Source organism: Ornithorhynchus anatinus, chromosome X1 (genome assembly GCF_004115215.2).
Source record: "Ornithorhynchus anatinus isolate Pmale09 chromosome X1, mOrnAna1.pri.v4, whole genome shotgun sequence".
In the NCBI taxonomy this organism is placed as follows: domain Eukaryota; kingdom Metazoa; phylum Chordata; class Mammalia; order Monotremata; family Ornithorhynchidae; genus Ornithorhynchus; species Ornithorhynchus anatinus.
In genome coordinates, this window is record NC_041749.1 from 30,990,102 (window position 1) to 31,008,331 (window position 18,230).

General features: G+C 43.0%; 1 protein-coding gene across 1 annotated transcript in view; it reads right to left on the reverse strand.

Moving 5' to 3' along the window:
• Window positions 1-18,230, reverse strand: part of GALNT10 (polypeptide N-acetylgalactosaminyltransferase 10) — a 157,752-nt gene that overhangs the window by 18,705 nt on the left and 120,817 nt on the right. The window contains exons 5-7 of the mRNA XM_029050329.2: window positions 17,122-17,307; window positions 15,107-15,290; window positions 14,041-14,158 (exon numbers count right to left, since the gene is read on the reverse strand). Coding sequence (XP_028906162.2) covers window positions 14,041-14,158; window positions 15,107-15,290; window positions 17,122-17,307 — 488 coding nt within the window. The remainder of the gene's footprint in view (window positions 1-14,040; window positions 14,159-15,106; window positions 15,291-17,121; window positions 17,308-18,230) is intronic.

The following is an 18,230-nucleotide window of genomic DNA, read 5'->3' on the forward strand; positions in this document are numbered from 1 at the left end:
AGAAAGAAAACTCTGGCTTCAGTTTCTAGAGTGGCAGCGTATAGTACTGGCAGCAACTGCAATCCTGTTTGCATTCGACTGGCAGATTTTGTCCACATCCTCATGGCTGGTATTTGTTGATCACCTACTACAGCCAAAGTCCTGTACTTGGGGAAGCATATGAAAGAAGTACAGGAGGCAATGTCCTTCCTGGAAGGGGCTTATAATGCTAACAGGGACCATTAGAGAAGTACACTATGGAAGGAGAACAAATTTGGAACATAAACATGTCATTTTTACAATCATTTCTTGCCATTATAACATGTGCACTCCCTGGCTGACTCTTTCTTTGGTAAAACCCTGTCCCTCTCTGTCCCCCTGCTGAGGAGGCAGCTGCTAACTCCAGGAGCCTTGCTGCTCTACCATAAGGAATCTTCAAATGTAGCTTGCCAGCTTTGCTCTTGGGGCTTTTTTTTTTTTTAAGGATTCTTCTGCCTAGAAGTGGCAGAGTGCCCCTCATGCAGTACAAATCCAATTTTAAGGCAGGTTTCCCATTCATTTTCATTGCTGCTTTGATTTATTTTATTAGTGAACTTCTTTTGTGTGGTGAGGGAATTCATTATGGCTTCTATAAGGCAATTACCAGTCCTTATCTACCAAACTGAAGAAGAAACAATGTGTTGTGATATGCATCAGTAAAACACAATGGGATGAATAAAGAGAAATAATTTTAAACTGCTCACTGCTGAAGGGGGGAAAATACACACAATGTTCATTGCAAGAATCTCTTTGTCAAGAAAATAGCTGCCACAGAGCAGCATGGTTTCCTGGAAAGAACAAGAGTTTGGGTAGTAGAAGACTCTAGTGCCACCTTTGTCACTAGCCAGATGGTGGGAAAGTCACTTAGCCACTCTGAGCCCCAGTTCCGTCATCTATAAAACGAGAAAGAGATTCCTGCTCGCCCTTCTCTTGAATGTTAAACCCAGGGTGGGACTCTGTCCAAACTGATGATGAATCATTAATTCATTCATTCAGTCGTATTTATTGAACGCTTACGGTATGCAAGCTCTGTACTAAGTACTTGAATCTTGATGATTTTGAATCTACCCCAGTAATTTGCACTAAGTGCTTAATAATTTTTAATGGTGCTTCTTAAGCACTCACTAAGTGCCAGGAACTGCAGTATGCAGTGGGGTGGATACAAGATCATCAGCTTGGACACAATCCTTGCCCCACATGGGACTCTCAGAGGGTAGAGGATTAAATCCCTATTTTATAGATGACGTAACTGAAGCCCAGAGAAGTGAAGTAACTGGTCCAAGATCACAGAGCAGACAAACAAGCGACAGAGCAAAAATTAGAACTCATATCCTCTGACTCCCAGGTATGTTCTCTTTCCACTAGGCCCTGTATTAATTATCATTATTATTAGGAAAGCAACCAACCTCCTCTTTCTCTTCCCACACCCAAACATTGTGAACCATCAATCAATATGTCAGGAGAAATATCACTAGTTCATTTTGCTACTAAATTCTCTGCTGAGGATCACTGAGTCTTTTATTAAGTTACCTGGTGACTGGCCCTATTCTATTAGTTTTCTGATGTCTCATACATAGCTAGCTCCAAAGACTTTGGCCAACAGGTAATTTAACTTGTCAAATATGATGATTATTAATATTAGTATTATTATGAAATAAAGTGCATTTTAACTTTTTTTTTACTATCACCCACATAGCTAGCAGTCCCAACATTCCCATTCTGCATCATTAATGGAAAAGGACTACAGTGCCCCACTTTCTCAGTTGAATAGTTATGAAGTGGATGGGGATTAAAAACAAAGAAACTCAAAAAGGAGAACTAATAGGATACTCATAGGGGTACTGTAAACTTTGATATTAAGTGACCCCTTTATATAATTGTTGTTTTTTAATGTAAAGCAAATAGACTGCCCTCATTTCTTCTCCAGTAAAGCAAACACTATAATGAATTATCCTTAGGTGAGGGGAGGGGAGAGGGTTGAGTTCTCCATACATGTTATGAAGTATGGTTGGTTGAAAAAAGAGGTTAAGAAAAAAAAATCCAAGTTTGATCTGATGGGTTTGGAATGGAAGATGGAATATGAATTTTTATGAGAATGGATGGGAATCAAACCAAGTAGGTAGACTATAGAACCCAGGGACGGTTTTCTAGATTGCAAGCTCCTTAAGTGCAAGGAAAGTGCCTACCAATTCTTTTGTATTGTATTCTCCCAAGCGTAGTGCAGTGCTCTGCACATAGTAAGCGCTCAATAGATACCAATGATTGATTGACTGATTGACTTTTGTATTCAAGTCTTCTATCTGTGGCAGAGAGAAATGCACCACCAACTCTCCCTGCCATACCTCACTCATGCATACATATTTTCCAGGTGCTTGTTGTAACACCAAATAGTGTTTTTAATGCAAGCATTTACACTTTAATACATTCAGGCACACCATTCCTCTTCCCCTTGCCCCACAGCCATCACCCAACCCATAACTCTTTCTGGCATTAACGAAGATGGGACAGTGGGACTCCTTATGGCAAACATGACATAGCTTCCCTCTGGATTCACATTGTTTCTGGAGTTTAAGAAAAAGAGAGAGAAAAAAAGAGCATCTCTAGATCCCGAGGTTCTGATAATGGTTCCTTTGCTTCTGCTGGTAGCCTTGGGGACTAGGATCCAGGGCGGGTGGCTGTCGGGCGATCAAGGGCTCATTCAGTTTCCGTTTTTCTGCCTCTATTCTCTTGGCCCCTGCCCCTTCGCGGTTTGGGCCTAAAAGGCTGGGGCCAGTAATGGGCCTCGCATTTGAATATGCAGAACACAAACCAAGGCCACCCACCTTGAAGAAGGGTTGGAGGGGAGGGTGCCAGCTCTCTTTTGTCCCTCCCTTTGCCCCTCAGGGCTAAGGGCTTTATGGAATACAAAATGCTCTGGGCAGAATGCATCCCCTGTTCTTGGCAGGCAACTTTCCAAACTGCTGGAATGCTGCCAGAACACGTGCACCAGGGGAAAACAGAGAGCCCTCACAGAAGCATGAGCAAACCTGTGTCATGAAGTTGGCAGGGGAGATCTGGGCAGCTCGTGCGGAGCCGGGCTTCTCCCGAACACCTGCAATGAGGGGTCCGAGATGAGGGTAGCTGGGAGGCAGATGCGGGAGAAAACACATTTCCCGAGCAGATGGATCTTTGGGTTCATAGCTGGTGCTACAATACCATAGGATTTGTGCAGAAATCACAAGATCCCCACCCCATGTATGCGTAGTCTCCCTTGGATCGACAAAGAGGAATTGAATGACTAAAGAGATTGTCTCTATTGCTGAACTGTACTTTCCAAGTGCTTAGTACAGTGCTCTGCACACAGTAAGCACTCAATAAATACGATTGAATGATTTAAGATTAATACTTTGATTATTTTTCATACACAATAATAATGTTGGCATTTGTTAAGCACTTACTAGGTGCAGAGCACTGTTCTAAGCACTGGGGGAGATACAGGGTCATCAGGTTGTTCCACGTGAGGCTCACAGTTAATCCCCATTTTACAGATGAGGGAACTGAGGCACAGAGAAGTTAAGTGACTTGCCCACAGTCACACAGCTGACAAGGGGAAGAGCCGGGGGTCAAACCCATGACCTCTGACTCCCGAAACCCAGGCTCTTTCCACTGAGCACAAAGACGACACACTAACGTAAACATATTACGGGTCCCTTTCCAATACTCTCCTGTATGCCTCTTTCTAGGTCTACTATATTCAGTTTCATACCAAAATATTCAATGAAAACATTTTACTGCATCCACAGAAATTTTTTTTATGAAGCATAGTCTTAAAATGCTAAAGTAAAGAAATTGTTTAAATCTCCCTACACTGTTCATCACTCTGCTACATACACTATGTCTTTTCTGGAGGGCAGTTCCCTAGTAGGCAGGGAATGTAATAATAATAATTATGGTATTTGTTAAGTGCTTACTATATGCCAGACACTGTATTAAGCACTGGGGTGGATACAAGCAAATTGGGTTGGACAAAGTCCCTTCCATGTGGGGCTCACAGTCTAAATCCCCATTTTACAGATGAGGTAACTGAGGCACAGAAGTGAAATGACTTGCCCAAGGTCACACAGCTGACAACTGGATCTACCAACTCTGCTATATTGTACTCTCCAAGAACTTAGCACACAATAAGCACTCAATAAATTGATTAATTGATGAATATGAGTCCTCAGCTTGGTGGTGGTGAGCACAGCTCTGGATATCTTCAGTTGCAGGTTTTATTTTATGGTATTTGTTAAGTACTTACTATGTGCCAGGCACTGTGCAAAGTGCTGGGTAGATACAATGTAATCAAGTTGGACAAAGTCCCTGTTTCACATGGGGCTCACAGTCTTAATCCCATTTCACAGATGAGGGAACCGAGGCACAGAGAAACGAAGTGACTTGCCCAAGGGCACAGAGCAGACAAGTGGCAGAGTTGGTATTAGAAGCCAGGTCCTTCCGACTCCTAGGCCCGTGCTCTATCCACTAGGTCATGCTGCTTCTGTAGGCCTCTAGACGTATCAGGTGCCACGAGGTGGTATTGACACATCTCCAGTTTTGCTGCATGTCATTATCAAATCTCTGAGTCATTTTCCATTAAACTCCTTGATGTCTCCTTGTCATACCTACTGTCTTGATGGCAGCTTGGTAGTCAATGTCTCTGAAAAATACCTACTTTCTGACGAGGTCTTTATTCACACCCGGGGGATTTTGTTCTAGTAGGACTGCTGTGATACTATCACCGAGTGGCTTGTAGATTCCTTTATTTTCCAGGAGCTTGACATTTAGCTGTCTTGAAGATTTAATTTTTTACATTTTGCACTGTACTGTGGGGCAGCCTGAGTTTGGAGCATATGAACCGACGATCAGTCCGGCACCTGGCCCTTCCACACCTGAAGTAATTTGTACTTACACTAATGGTCAATTTTCCCTTCCTTTTCCTCATTAATCTACAGTCCATAGGATCTTTCTCGCTACATGGAGGAGTAGAGAGAGTTGCTACAGAGCTCCCGGAGAGTCAAGAGACAACGGTCTAACCTGCTACATTTCCAATGACGAAGCTTGGTTTTTATGGAAAACAATCAGAATAAATCCAAGACTTAAGCCTGGGTAAATTTCTCTAATTATCATGAAGAATCTGTCTGCATGCAAAGAAGTGCTTCCTCAAAGGGAGGAAACTGTCAGATAGTATCAGAGAGACTGGGCATAAAACATGGAAACATACCACTGAGGTCCTTCTAAAGACTGTAGTAGAGAAAGCATAATAATTTAATAAAAATAAAATAATGGTATTAATGATAGTACTTAAGCCCTAACTATGTGTCAAGCACTGTACTAAATGCTGGTTGTCATCACCACCACCTACTAAATTGTAAGCAATTTGAGGGCAGAGTTCATGTCGGCTAACTCTATTGTACAGTACTCTGCACAGAGAAAGGGCCCAGTACATATTATTGATTAATCAATCACCTGATTATATACCAAGCAAATACAGGGGTGTCTAACAGTGTGCAAGGGGTACCCTTATATGTCTAGCATTTCCCTTCAAGGACTTTACAATCTAATAAGGGGGGCAAGGTAGTTCATATAAAAACCAAGTAGAGGTATCTAGAGGTAATTACAAAAATGAGTTGAAGGTACATCTTTTTCTGATCTGTATCTCATGGTTAGCACAGTTCAAGATGATTACCAAGGTCTTTTGTCTCAGTTGATTCCGGCTTCCTTTCTCCACATCCTTGCCTTTCTCTTCCAATTATCACTGTACCAAATCTTTCGCTCTTGATTGGCATCAATGTTTTTATTCTCTTACAGAATAGTTATCCTATTGCTGGATGTTAATTGCTTATTAATGAGCCTGGTGCTTCTGGGACTGTTTGGAAGCTGCCTTCGCACAAAGTTAAGGCAAACAAGGAAAATAAAATCCTGCTTAGTGTAGTGTTAGGGAGGCCATGGTTGGAAGGGGAGTCAGTATCACAATTAGACTGTGAGCCCATCATTGGGCAGGGATTGTCTCTATCTGTTGCCGAATTGTACATTCCAAGTGCTTAGTATAGTGCTCTGCACATAGTAAGTGCTCAATAAATACTACTGAATGAATGAATGAAAAATGAACTCGGGATTGAGTTAACATGGGTGGCCGTCCCATGATCTTGTGAACAATAGATCAATCAATCAGTGACACTTATTGAGCACTTTACTATGTGCAGAGCACTGTACTAAGGATTGGGAGAGCACAATGCAACAGAATTGGCAGACACGTTCCCTGACCACAGCAAACACACAGGAGTAGGAATTTATCTGCTGATACTTAAAGGGCTGATTGTAGTCTCCTAAGTGCTTAGTACAGTGTTCTGCACACAGTAAGAACTCACTAAATACCATCATGTTGATGATTACCATGATAATGAAATGCATGGCAGAATGCCGGGAGATAGGGGAAGTTTCAGCTATAAACCTCTCAGTGACCGGGACTTAATCAATCAATGGTTTTTATTGAGCGCTTACTGTGTGCAGAGCATTGTACTAAGCGCTGGGAGAATACAACAGAGTTGGTAGATATGCTCCCTGCCCAAAACAAGCTTACAGTTTAGAGGGAGAGAACGGCATTAATATAAATAAATAATTTACGGATATAATAATGTTGGTATTTGTTAATCGCTTACTATGTGCCGAGCACTGTTCTAAGCGCTGGGATAGACATAGGGGAATCAGGTTGTCCCACGTGGGGCTCGCAGTCTTAATCCCCATTTTACAGATGAGGGAACTGAGGCACAGAGAAGTTAAGTGACTTTCCCACAGTCACACAGCCAACAAGTGGCAGAGCTGGGATTCGAACTCATGAGCCCTGACTCCAAAGCCCATGCTCTTTCCACTGAGCCACGCTGCTTCTCCGTGTATGTACATAAGTTCTGTGCGGCTGAAGATGGGTGAATACCAAGTGTCCAAAGGGGACAGATCCAAGTGTAAAGATGATGCTGGAAGGAGAGGGAGTTGGGGAAAAGAGGGCATGAATTGGGGAAGGCCTTTTAATGGCAATAATAATAAGCCGCTTTAAGACCATTACAGGACTGCAAGAACACAACAGTGCCTAGGCTTTCTCATGCACTTAACTGTGAGTGGACACTAGTCCAGAAAAAGCAGCTGCCCTTACATTGACAGCAAGGACACCTCAGGTCATCAGAAGCACAATGTTGCTTTCGGTCATCAAAAGTGATGACGATAGTGTTACTGCTGAATCCGGAGTCTGATTTCCATTCCTGCTGTAAGTTCTGGTTGGACCTGGGCTACTGACTTTGCCTCTCTGTTCCACGATTTACGTTACAGCCACGCTAAAATCATGAACACCAAACCGAAGAGCGAGGCTGAAAAATGTCACCGTCATCTGTCTGCTGCTCTACCAGCTGCAAGTATAATCTCCAGAGTGACCATTTCAGAGGAAGTCTAAATCAGACGGCACTGGCCAAACCTCACTTCTTGCCTTGTCAGGGACCAAGTCTAGTTCTCACTCCCTGTATTTTTTACCCAGTGTTTTGCACATGGTAGACACTTAATAAATACTACTTATAAATACTACTTCTGGCCAGCTTAACCATCTTCTCCTACTCTAGACCTCGTTGGTCATTCTAACAGGACATGGCGGGAAATTCAGCAGCCGCAAAGACTTCAAGTGGATGGACTACTCTGGGGCTTCACTGATGCCATCTGCGATGAGCAGCTGAGGAGAGAACTTTGGAGCGACATGGTCCATCCTGAAGATGATACCCAGGATAACTGGGTCACCAAACCATGCAGCAACCACCTGAACTGACAAGCTCCTTGTTTACACTTGTAGGAACATCCCACCTCTCATTCCACAAGGAGGTTGCTCACCTCCATGGAGGATGCATACGAGAAGCAGCGTGGCTCAGTGGAAAGAGCCCGGGCTTTGGAGTCAGAGGTCATGGGTTCGAATCCTGGCTCTGCCACTTGTCAGCTGTGTGACTTTGGGCAAGTCATTTCACTTCTCGGGGCCTCAGTTACCTCATCTGTAAAATGGGGATGAAGACTGTGAGCCCCACGTGGGACAACCTGATTCCCCTGTGTCTACCCAGCGCTTAGAACAGTGCTCGGCACATAGTAAGCGCTTAACAAATACCAACATTATTATTATTATTGTCCTTCCTTAAACTTTGCTGAGAAGAAGCAGTTGTTTCATTTCTTTGCCTCCTCATTTTACTTTCTTAGCCCTTCCTCATTGGCCTCTAGTTGGTAAACTTGCAGTGGGCAGGGAATGTGTCCATTATATTGTTATACTGCACTCTTTCCAGCACTCTGTACAGTGCTCTGCACATGGTAAGTGCTCAAGAAATACGACTGACTGACTGACCTTTCTAGGCCATTTCCACAGCTCTAGTCCCCCATTCCCAACCAAATGGAGCAGCTCTAAAATTCTTCAAACAAAACCATGAGCTTTCAAAGAACCAGATGAAAGTTCAAACTTTAAATATTGTTGTATACAACCAGATGTGTTCACACTGTCTAGAGACAAATCTCCTTTCCTTAAATTTGCATTTCCACTTCATCTCCGACATTGGAGAGGATTTACTTTTATGTCTACTCAGAATGGAATACAGATCTTTCTTTTCTGCAGGGGGGAAAGTCCATCTCTTATACTCTTTGAGACTTGCAAATACCCTCAATCCAGGACCAATTTGGTCCTCATCCACCCAGATATACCATCCTGGATTACTGTAAGGAACACAAATTCAACAGACTTCAGCAGACAGGGCAGTTTCTTCTCCTTGAGAGACTGCACAGATGATGGCTGCTGGTACAGCTAAGAGGACAGGGGTCGTTAAGTTATAAATGTGGGTGGATGCTGAATTTTGCAAGGGTTAAGCAAATGCATCTGTTCCAAATATAATAAGAGAAGCAGCTTAGCCTAGTTGACACAGTATGGGTCTGGCAGTCAAAAGAAGATGGGTTCTAATTTCAGTTCCGACACATATCTGCTGTGTGACCTTGGGAAAGTCACTTGACTATGCCTCAGCTACCTCATCTGTAAAATGGGAATTAAGACTATGAGCTCCAGGTGGGACAAAGACTGATTAACTTGTATCTACCCCAGTGCTAAGAACTGTGCCTGGCACACAGTAAACACTAACAAGCACCAGTTTTCTTTAAAGAAAGGTAAAAAGGTGCTGTCATTTAGAATGGGAATTCTTCAGGGAGAGCCCTTGGATCTAAAATGCTGTTTGGAAAGCCTCATTCCTCTCTTCAAAAAACCCCTCATGGCTATCTATTTCTTCTAGCAAAAAAGTAAAATAGCTAGCCACTGGCTTCAAGCTGTTTCCCTCTTATCAATTCACTTTCTCTTCTTGGTATGCCCCAACTGGCACTCTTTACTCTTGTAAGCGAATGTATCTACCCACTCTGTTGTATTATATTCTTCCAAATGCTTAGTACAGTGCTCAGGACAGGTATAGTAAGCACTCGGTAAATACCATTGCTAGACTGATTGACTCCCAAGTTACCATCTTACTGCACCTTGTCCTGTGACTCTTATGACTCCAGTGTATTGCTCTTGCCTTTCCCTCTGCATGCAATACCCCAATTTTCTGCTTCACCAAATTATGTCTCTATCTTCTTCCAAAGCCTTCCTACTCATTCGATCGTATTGACTGAGCACTTACATTATGCAGAACACTGTACTAAGCACTTGGATAGTACAATACAACAATACACATGGACATTCCCTGCCCACAATGAGCTTTCGATTCAGTTGTATTTATTGAGCAATTACTGTATGCAGAGCACTATACTAAGCTTGGGAGAGCACAATATAACAATAGACACATTCCCTGCTAGCCACCTTCTTCAGGAGGCATTTCCTGATTAAGCCCTACCTTCCTGCCCATGTCACTCCATCTACTACTCTACTCAGCAGTCATGTATATAGCTTTTCTCTAGTTAGCACTTTCAACTGGTTCCAAGGAAATACAGTGATAAGCAAAAGAGTAGAAGCGGCATGACCTAGTGGCTAGCGCACAGCATTGGTAGTCAGAAGGACCTGGGTTAATCCTAGCTATGCCACGGGCTGGTTGTGAGACCATGGACAAGTCATTTAACTTCTCTTTGCTTCAGTTACCTCATCTGCAAAATGGAGATTCAGTACCTGGTCTGTCCTGCTTAGGCTGTGAGCCCGATGAAGGACAGAAGCTGTTACTAACCTGATTATTTTGAATTTACCCCAGCGCTCTGTTCAGTGCTTAACAGATCCTATCACTATTAATAATAATAATGGTATTTGTTAAGCGCTTACTATGTGTCAAGCACTGTTCTAAGCACTGCAGTAGTTACAAGGTAATCAGGTTGTCCCACATGGGGCTCACAGTCTTAATCCCCATTTTACATGTGAGATAACTGAAGCACAGAGAAGTGAAATGACTTACCCAAGAAGAATTAGAAGAATCCAGGTCCTTTAACTCCCAAGTCCGTGCTCTTTTCACTAGGCCATACTGTTTCTCAATTAATTGCTTACTTTTTATCAGTTATGCTTAGTCCCTTACTCTTTTACATATTATATATTTGGTAATTTGCGTTTGCTCCTTTCCCTCATTATACGGTAAATTCTCCTAAGGCAAGGTACAGTTTATGACTTACACTAGGAGGTATTCAATAAATGTTGTTGATGATTGCTAGCTGTAGTAGAATTAATATTTATTAAGCATATACTATGTTCAAAGGAAAAGAATATATGGGAGAGAATGTCAGGTTCCTTATTTAAGAGCTGTAGGTCTCCCTTTCAATTACATAATCACTGCCTGTTTTCCTTGGTAAACAGAACCATAAGATTTCCCAGAAATTTCAGAGAGTTTCAGCCATTTGATTTCCCATGTTCTTTTTTTTTAATCAGAACAAGCCTCCTATTCTAGGAATCTGAGCAGGATTAGTTATCTATCAGCTCCAAATGAATGCACCGATTTATCTTAATTTCTGAAAATACACAGAGTCTTTCAGCTGAACCTCCATTTTCTGTCACCAAGAAGAAAAGCGATATTTTTTTGCCAAGATTAATCAGTGGGAACTGAGTCCTCCACGAATTGCCCGTTTGGGCCTGAAATAGAACTCAAACAAATGAAGTTGCCTTGTTTTCTGCAGATCAAGCAGTGGCAGGCTGAGGCGGCAGGCTGAGGCTGTCGGCTGGGACACGATGACAAAGGCAAAGAACTTGCAGATGTGCTGTCGTTGCTCTTGGAAACTTGGGCTTTCAAGGGGGTTAATAAGAAAAAGAAAAGTTTTCTCCTTCCTTCTGGAAGTTATATCATTATACCACTATACTTACTCATTACACTGAATGAGATAATTGGATCAAACTGAAACAGGAGCTTCAAAGGTTTCTTTTTTTAATCCCTCCAATGGCAGGATGAGAGACCACCAATATGGTTTTAATAGTCAGTCTTTTGTAAATAAACAGAGTGGGGGGAAATGTCATTTGTTCTGTAGCGGTTCCGCCTGACTAGCCCCATTAGATAAGTCTTTAAAAGAGCACAGAGCAAAATCATTTAGGATTTTGAGGTCACTGGGAGGAATTGCTATACTCATTCACAGTAGGGAGGAGGCGAAGGGGCTGTTGGAAAGGGTTTCTTTAAGCAGGTTTCACTTTGCTCACCCATTTTTCCATATGGAATCTAGTTGGACACCCTTTACCTTCGTCTCCAATTTCCAGATTTCATTTGGAAGGATAAGGCCATCACCAATCAGGCTTTGGCAAAAAGCCTGAGAAAGGGACTTCACAATATTTGGCTCAATTTGCTTCAAAATCAGGTCCTTGACCTCTGCTTCTCCATTACAAATATGAAGAGGGACTTGTGCATAATGCAGGAGATAGTATATTAAGGTGGCAAAGTGCTATCTCTTGTGACAGACATGACCATGAGGCACACTGGCTGATGAATAGCTTTCTATAACTACTCTGGGACATATGTTAATGTTATCAGAGAGAAAACCCCCCCACTACTCTCTATTAGTTGAGCAGGGGACACTGCTTTATTCGAAGAGTTTTGCTATAATAATGTTGGTATTTGTTAAGCGCTTACTATGTGCTGAGCACTGTTCTAAGCGCTGGGGTAGACACAGGGCAATCAGATTGTCCCACGTGGGGCTCACAGTCTTAATCCCCATTTTACAGATGAGGGAACTGAGGCACAGAGAAGTTAAGTGACTTGCCCACAGTCACACAGCTGACAAGTGGCAGAGCTGGGATTCGAACTCATGACCTCTGACTCCAAAGCCCATGCTCTTTCCACTGAGCCACGCTGCTTCTCTGAATCTCTATAAGATTCGGGTTATTAAACTCTTCGTCATTCTGGCTTTCTGATGCCTTACTTTTCTAATCAAAAGTCAAGAGAGGTTGCAGAACATAGGATGCCAAGTATACAACTGAATTCCTGAGGTAGATGCACTAAGTCAGTCACTTCATTGTGTTTGTGTGGTTATCCCTTTGGACTCTGTGGACTTTTGGGGGGTGGGGGGTCTCTGGGGCAGGGCAGAATGGCCTCAAGCACACAATAAGTGCCCAGTGAATACAATCAATTGAAGTAGCCCACTAGTTTTCAACATTTCCCTGGAATTTGCTTCCTCCCTCTCTCCTCCTTCATCCCACAAACAAGTGGCCTCCTTTTCCCCACTGTCTGGAAAAACTGCCTTAACTACCTACACAATCTTCTCTATGTCTTGATTTTCTCCAGTTCACAAGTGGACAATTCCATTTCTTCCTCCTTTGCACCTTCTCCCAGGGGAGTGGATGAAATAATTCCACTGGCCCTCTACAAGTGAAAGGCACTACCCAAGGATGTTCAGGTCTGAAAGCCCATCTTATTCAGGTCTGAAATTCCAACTTTGCTCCCATGTTGGTACTGAGCTTTTCACTCATTCATTCAATAGTATTTATTGAGTGCTTACTATGTGCAGAGCACTTGGAATATACAATTCGGCAACAGATAGAGACAATTCCTACCCAATGACGGGCTCACAGTCTAAACGGGAGAGACAGACAGCAAAGCAAAACAGAACAAAACAAAAACAAGACAACATCATCAAGATAAATAGAATCAAGGAGATGCACACCTCATTAACAAAATAAATAGGGTAATAAAGAATATATACAATATATATAGCTTTTCCTCATCAAGTATGAAAGTCTATATTTCCTCCCATTTTCTCTTCCCCTTTGCTGTTGATAATTAATTTTAAAGTTTGGGTCACCCAATCCAGGTGAAAGACAAGTCATAAAACAAAGGTACAAGGCACCAGTATTTGGTTGCCTTGATAAATGATGGTCTGACTAAAGAGATTCGCAGGTTTCGGAGACAATTCATCATGTACTTTGCAAGAGTTCTCATTTGTTTGGCTTTTTTCATTTCTCCTTCAATGTGAAGTTCTATCAGAAAGCATCATGTTGTATCTCACAGAGAGGATAGAGCCTTTCCAAATTCAAAGTTGGAAAAGTAGAGTAAGCCTTGGAAAAGGAAAAGCAAATGCCACAAGTTACTTCTGTTTGCAGGACAGATCTGTCACTGCCCTGTGGCATTAAACTTAGTGCCATGTTCTCTCATCCAAGGCTTTGGTTAGGGCACTGCAACCTGCTCATGTAGCCTCCAGGGCACACACAGCAATTGAAATAAAATATACACATAAGCATCTTGTATTATTAGAGAGATATTTTTCAATTTTTCTGAAAAATTACCGATCTCTATCTCTGCCTCCAATTCTCTGCCCACAGGGTCTTGAGAACAGCTTGGCGCTGCAAGTGCCATAAACGGCACAGGATTTTCCATAGATGCTACTGAGACACCACTCTCTTGCTGCTATTTAACATGTCGCCTGGGTTTTTGATCCCAAGTATTCTGGGATTTTCCATCATGCTTGACACAAACAACATTCTAAAAAGGTCAAAAAAATCCTTCAAAGAAGCCCAGCACTCTACCAAATTTCATGTTTGCAGTTTGACTTTCTGAGACAGCTCACCTTAAAAGAGATTTCATACTGTTCTCCTCCCCAGATCTCCAGCCCAGCATCATAGCCGCCAAGCTCCCAAAACCACTTTTTATCCACAGCAAACAGTCCCCCAGCCATGACCGGAGACCTAAAGGGGAAAAACCCAACTCAGTGTCAGAACTCAGAGCCCAAATGCAGTCATTTTGGCAGGCAGCATTGGAGACACCCCTAAACACACCCCTTGGATATCTGCATCCCAATAGGAAGGATCCTTCGTTTCCAGTGCCCCATATTTTCCAGCTCCTCCCAAGGATGCAAGAAGCCACATTATCTTTATGGAAAGGGATAGAGTACGGCTCCTTTCAGTGGAAGCTAGCAGCGTCTCCAGAATCTACGAGTCAGAGTTGGAATGACAAACATCAAATGATGAGTAGTGGATACAGTAATTCACATACTGCTCCCACCCCCAAGATTTCCAAAAAGGCACCAAAATTTGAAGCTAAGTCTCTTTCAAAATGTGCTCTCTCTCTCTCTTACTTCAATCAGTGGTACCTATGGAAAAAATGAGGCCATCGTTCAAAGATATTACTTATCCTTGAGTAATAATATTTGCCAAGTGTTTACTATGGTCCAAACTCTGTACTAATGTTGGGATAGAAACCAGATAATCATATTAGATTGAGTGCTTTGGATGTTTTCATGTTGAAATGCCTGTAGGTCAAGGAGGCCTTTCAGAAGTTTCTCGTGTTTACTCTCCAACACTCAGGAATTAGTGAAATTTGTTATCATCCAACTGGATTTTGTCCATATATTACACTGTTGTTTCTAACTTGCTGTTCAGAATTGGGTAACAAATAGATACACGGAAACCTAGATGATACTTTTTGCAGAGATGACAGCATTTTCCATTGTTTATAAGAAAGCCAAAGAATGACAGCGTGAGCCAAATCACTGCAGCAGGATATAGATGCCACCTACTGATCACCGGGCAAACAAGTAGGAGTCACACCCAACTGCTAACGGCCCTTTTACGGTTGTACCGGTGCCCGGCATCTCTCTGAGGCACCGGCGCCCCTCCACATTTGCCCACACTTACTCAAACGGGTCACTGGGATCAGGTTTCTGCAACTCCTGGGGAATCGGGATCCTCTTGTAATACATCTCCCAGTCAAATGCTCCCCTCATGGCATCTCCAGCCTGGGTCTCGTACCCAAAGTGGTCATGGTCGATCACATCGATCATTGGGCACACGATGGTCTTGCGGTTCCGGGCGATGCGATCTGTCAAGGCCAGACACGTGTTAGGAAGGGAGCAAATCTGGAGACCTTCAATTGCAGCTCCCGGAAACTATGGTATTCAGGCCCTTGCATTTTTTTTTTCAATGGTATTTGTTAAGCACTTACTATGTGTCAGCACTGTTCTGTGGGCTGGGGTAGGTACAAATTAATCAAAGTACCTGTTCCACATGGGGCTCACAGTCTAAATAGGAGGTAAAATAGGTACTGAATCCCCATTTTACATTTGAGGAAACTGAGGCAGAGATAAGTTAGTTGACTTGCCCAAGCTCATACAGCAGATAGTGGCAGAGCTGGGATTAGAAACCTCTTACTCCCAGGCCCGTGCTCTTTCCACTATACAACACTGTTTCCCACTTTAAAGGACATTAGGTTTACCACAAAATGAAGTCCTGCATCTGTCCGGGGGCGATTTTCCTCAAAACTAACTTAGCTTTAGAGTAGCTGCAGCACCATACTGCAGACCCCCTTCCCCACCAATCAACTTACTTCTAAAGATGGTTGTTTTTTTCTCAACAAAGGGTGAAACTCATTCCAGTTTTCCCTGTGTTTATCCTCTTCAATTTCAGGTCAGTTTGGGGCTGATGACAGGTAGTCCTAGCCCAAATTCTCTGAGCAATTGACCTATTGAACTTTGACCTTCCAACTCATCCTCAGGTCTCCCCTGAATAGAGTCTGGGAGCTTAGCTAGGATTGTCATGAGGCAGAGAAATGGTCACCAAGAAACTGTGATGTATTTATTCCATATTATTGGGGTGGAAAAGCATTGAAAAAATCCAACTAGGGAACAATAATGCATTTATTCTCCTGAGGTAAAAAGTAACTCTTTCCTGATTCTCCTTAGAAAGAGACATTAGAGACAGATTTTTTGCTTTAGGCTCCCTTGCGCTTACTCCCCTCCCACTGCTATTCTTTCACTGCCCTTTTTGTGGTTCTCTCTTTTCTGGGACTTTTGAAAGGTAAGCACTGCCAGAGAAGGTGGATGGAGGTAAACACAGTCCCGAGGGCAGGGTTGTGCTGGATGGGGCTTCTTCAGCCCAGCCTGGATCAGCCCGGTCCCTTTCCCGACCTCACCACTGGTCCAGCTGCTCAGATACTGAGTCCACTGCTGCTCCCTGAACCCTGCACCGGAGCCTGATTTGTGAGGTGATTTGTGCCACTTGATTTTGCCTCGCTTCCGCTGCTGCCACTGGGGTGCAATATTCCAGCATGGACAGGACTGGACAAATGAGGCTGGACCAGCCCTAAAGTATTTATTCCATCTGAACAGGCTTGTGTTTCCACTGGGCTATGGGGCGAGAGTATTTGGGTGCTGGGGTGGGGAAAGTGGGAGATGGAGAAAGACAGAAGCCCCTCCCTGGGGGTTTCGGTCCCCTGTCTAATAGGTGGGAGGCTCAGGCCCAGCCAGCGCGTGGCCTAATGGCAAGAGCACGGCCTGGGGAGTCAGAGGATGTGGGTTCTAATCCCGGTTCCACCACTTGTCTGTGTGACCTGGGGCAAATCACTTCACTTTACTGGGCCTCAGTCATCTCATCTGTCAAATGGGGATTAAGACTGTGAGCTCCACGCGGGACAGGGACTGTGTTCAACCTGATTTGCTTGTATCCACAGCAGCACTTGGGTGCAGTGCCTGGCAGTGGTAAGCGCTTAAAAAATACCAAAATTATTATTAGAGATAGTTGCCACTTGATTTGGGTAGAAAACAAATTTTGCACGTTCCTGATTTGCGGCTGTGGGAAATTTCCCAGAGAAAAAGCAAGTATGTGGCTTGTTCCACAATTCTGAAGCTCATTCTTGCTGAAGATGGCCTCCTTACCTAGCAGTGGGGGGAGCCAATTGACATTAGCTTCACAGTGGGAGTCTAAGAAGGTAATGACATCTCCTATGGCCACCGAAGCCCCAAGCATTCGAGTCCTTATCAGTCCTTCTCTCTTCTTGGTTCGAAGAATCCTCACCCTGGGAAACCGAGCCATGTAGTCTTCCAAACGCTTTTTCAGATGCTCTGTGCACAAGACAAAAAGGAGAAAGGTCCAAGAATTACTCCTTCAAATGTCACGTCTCCATTTTCAGTTCAACATCCCTGTAACTTAAGAGGAAAGCTAGGTTCCGGTCTAAGGGAGAAAAATAAAAGAGGTGTGTGTTCAAGTTTACTGGATTTTAGATTTTATTACCAGCAAGAATCATGAGTTATTGCAGTTGGGCATTTTCTTGATCCAAGTCTTACGTCACAGTAGGATTATGCTCCTGTAGTCCCTTTAGACTCGTTCGGTGTTGCCCACTTGTGTGCTTTTTCCCCAGGTTCTAATTTTTCCTTGAGATAAAGCGGGAGATAGCATGAAGGTCACTTCTGACTCCAAATAATAGGCAAAATCTTCTGAATTTCTTGCCTTTTCTGCAGCCAGAGTCTGGCTCTCAGCTTTGATGCTCGTTGCAGCTGGGTTCCACAGACTAATGCCAAATTGCTTTTTTTCCTTTAGACTGCAGTCTTTAATACTTAAAAACAATTTTTTCCTTTTTAAACTGTTCTTTGTGGAAACTTGACATTTCCCCGTATTTCCAGTCTCTAATTTAAAATCCTCCAGAAATCTCCACAAGACCAAATGTGTTTTGGTGTAATGTTCCTTACACCCTGTAGAGCTGTGGCAATTAAAATATACGTATAGGTTAGTGGGCTCAATAAAATCTTTACTACTTATTGCTTTCTCGCAAAGATTAATATGTCATTCCTCACCCTTTCCCTTTCACCTCAGAACAAGGCCTTTGCAGTAACCAGAAATCAATCTACCGTAATTGAGCTGATAAATCTTTCCAAAGGAGAACTTCTAGAAGAACAGATAAGATATTAGCAGTCATAATGACATTTTAGATACAGTGTAGAATAGGCAGGGACTCTGTCAAATTTAAACAAAAAAAATTCCTAGCTGT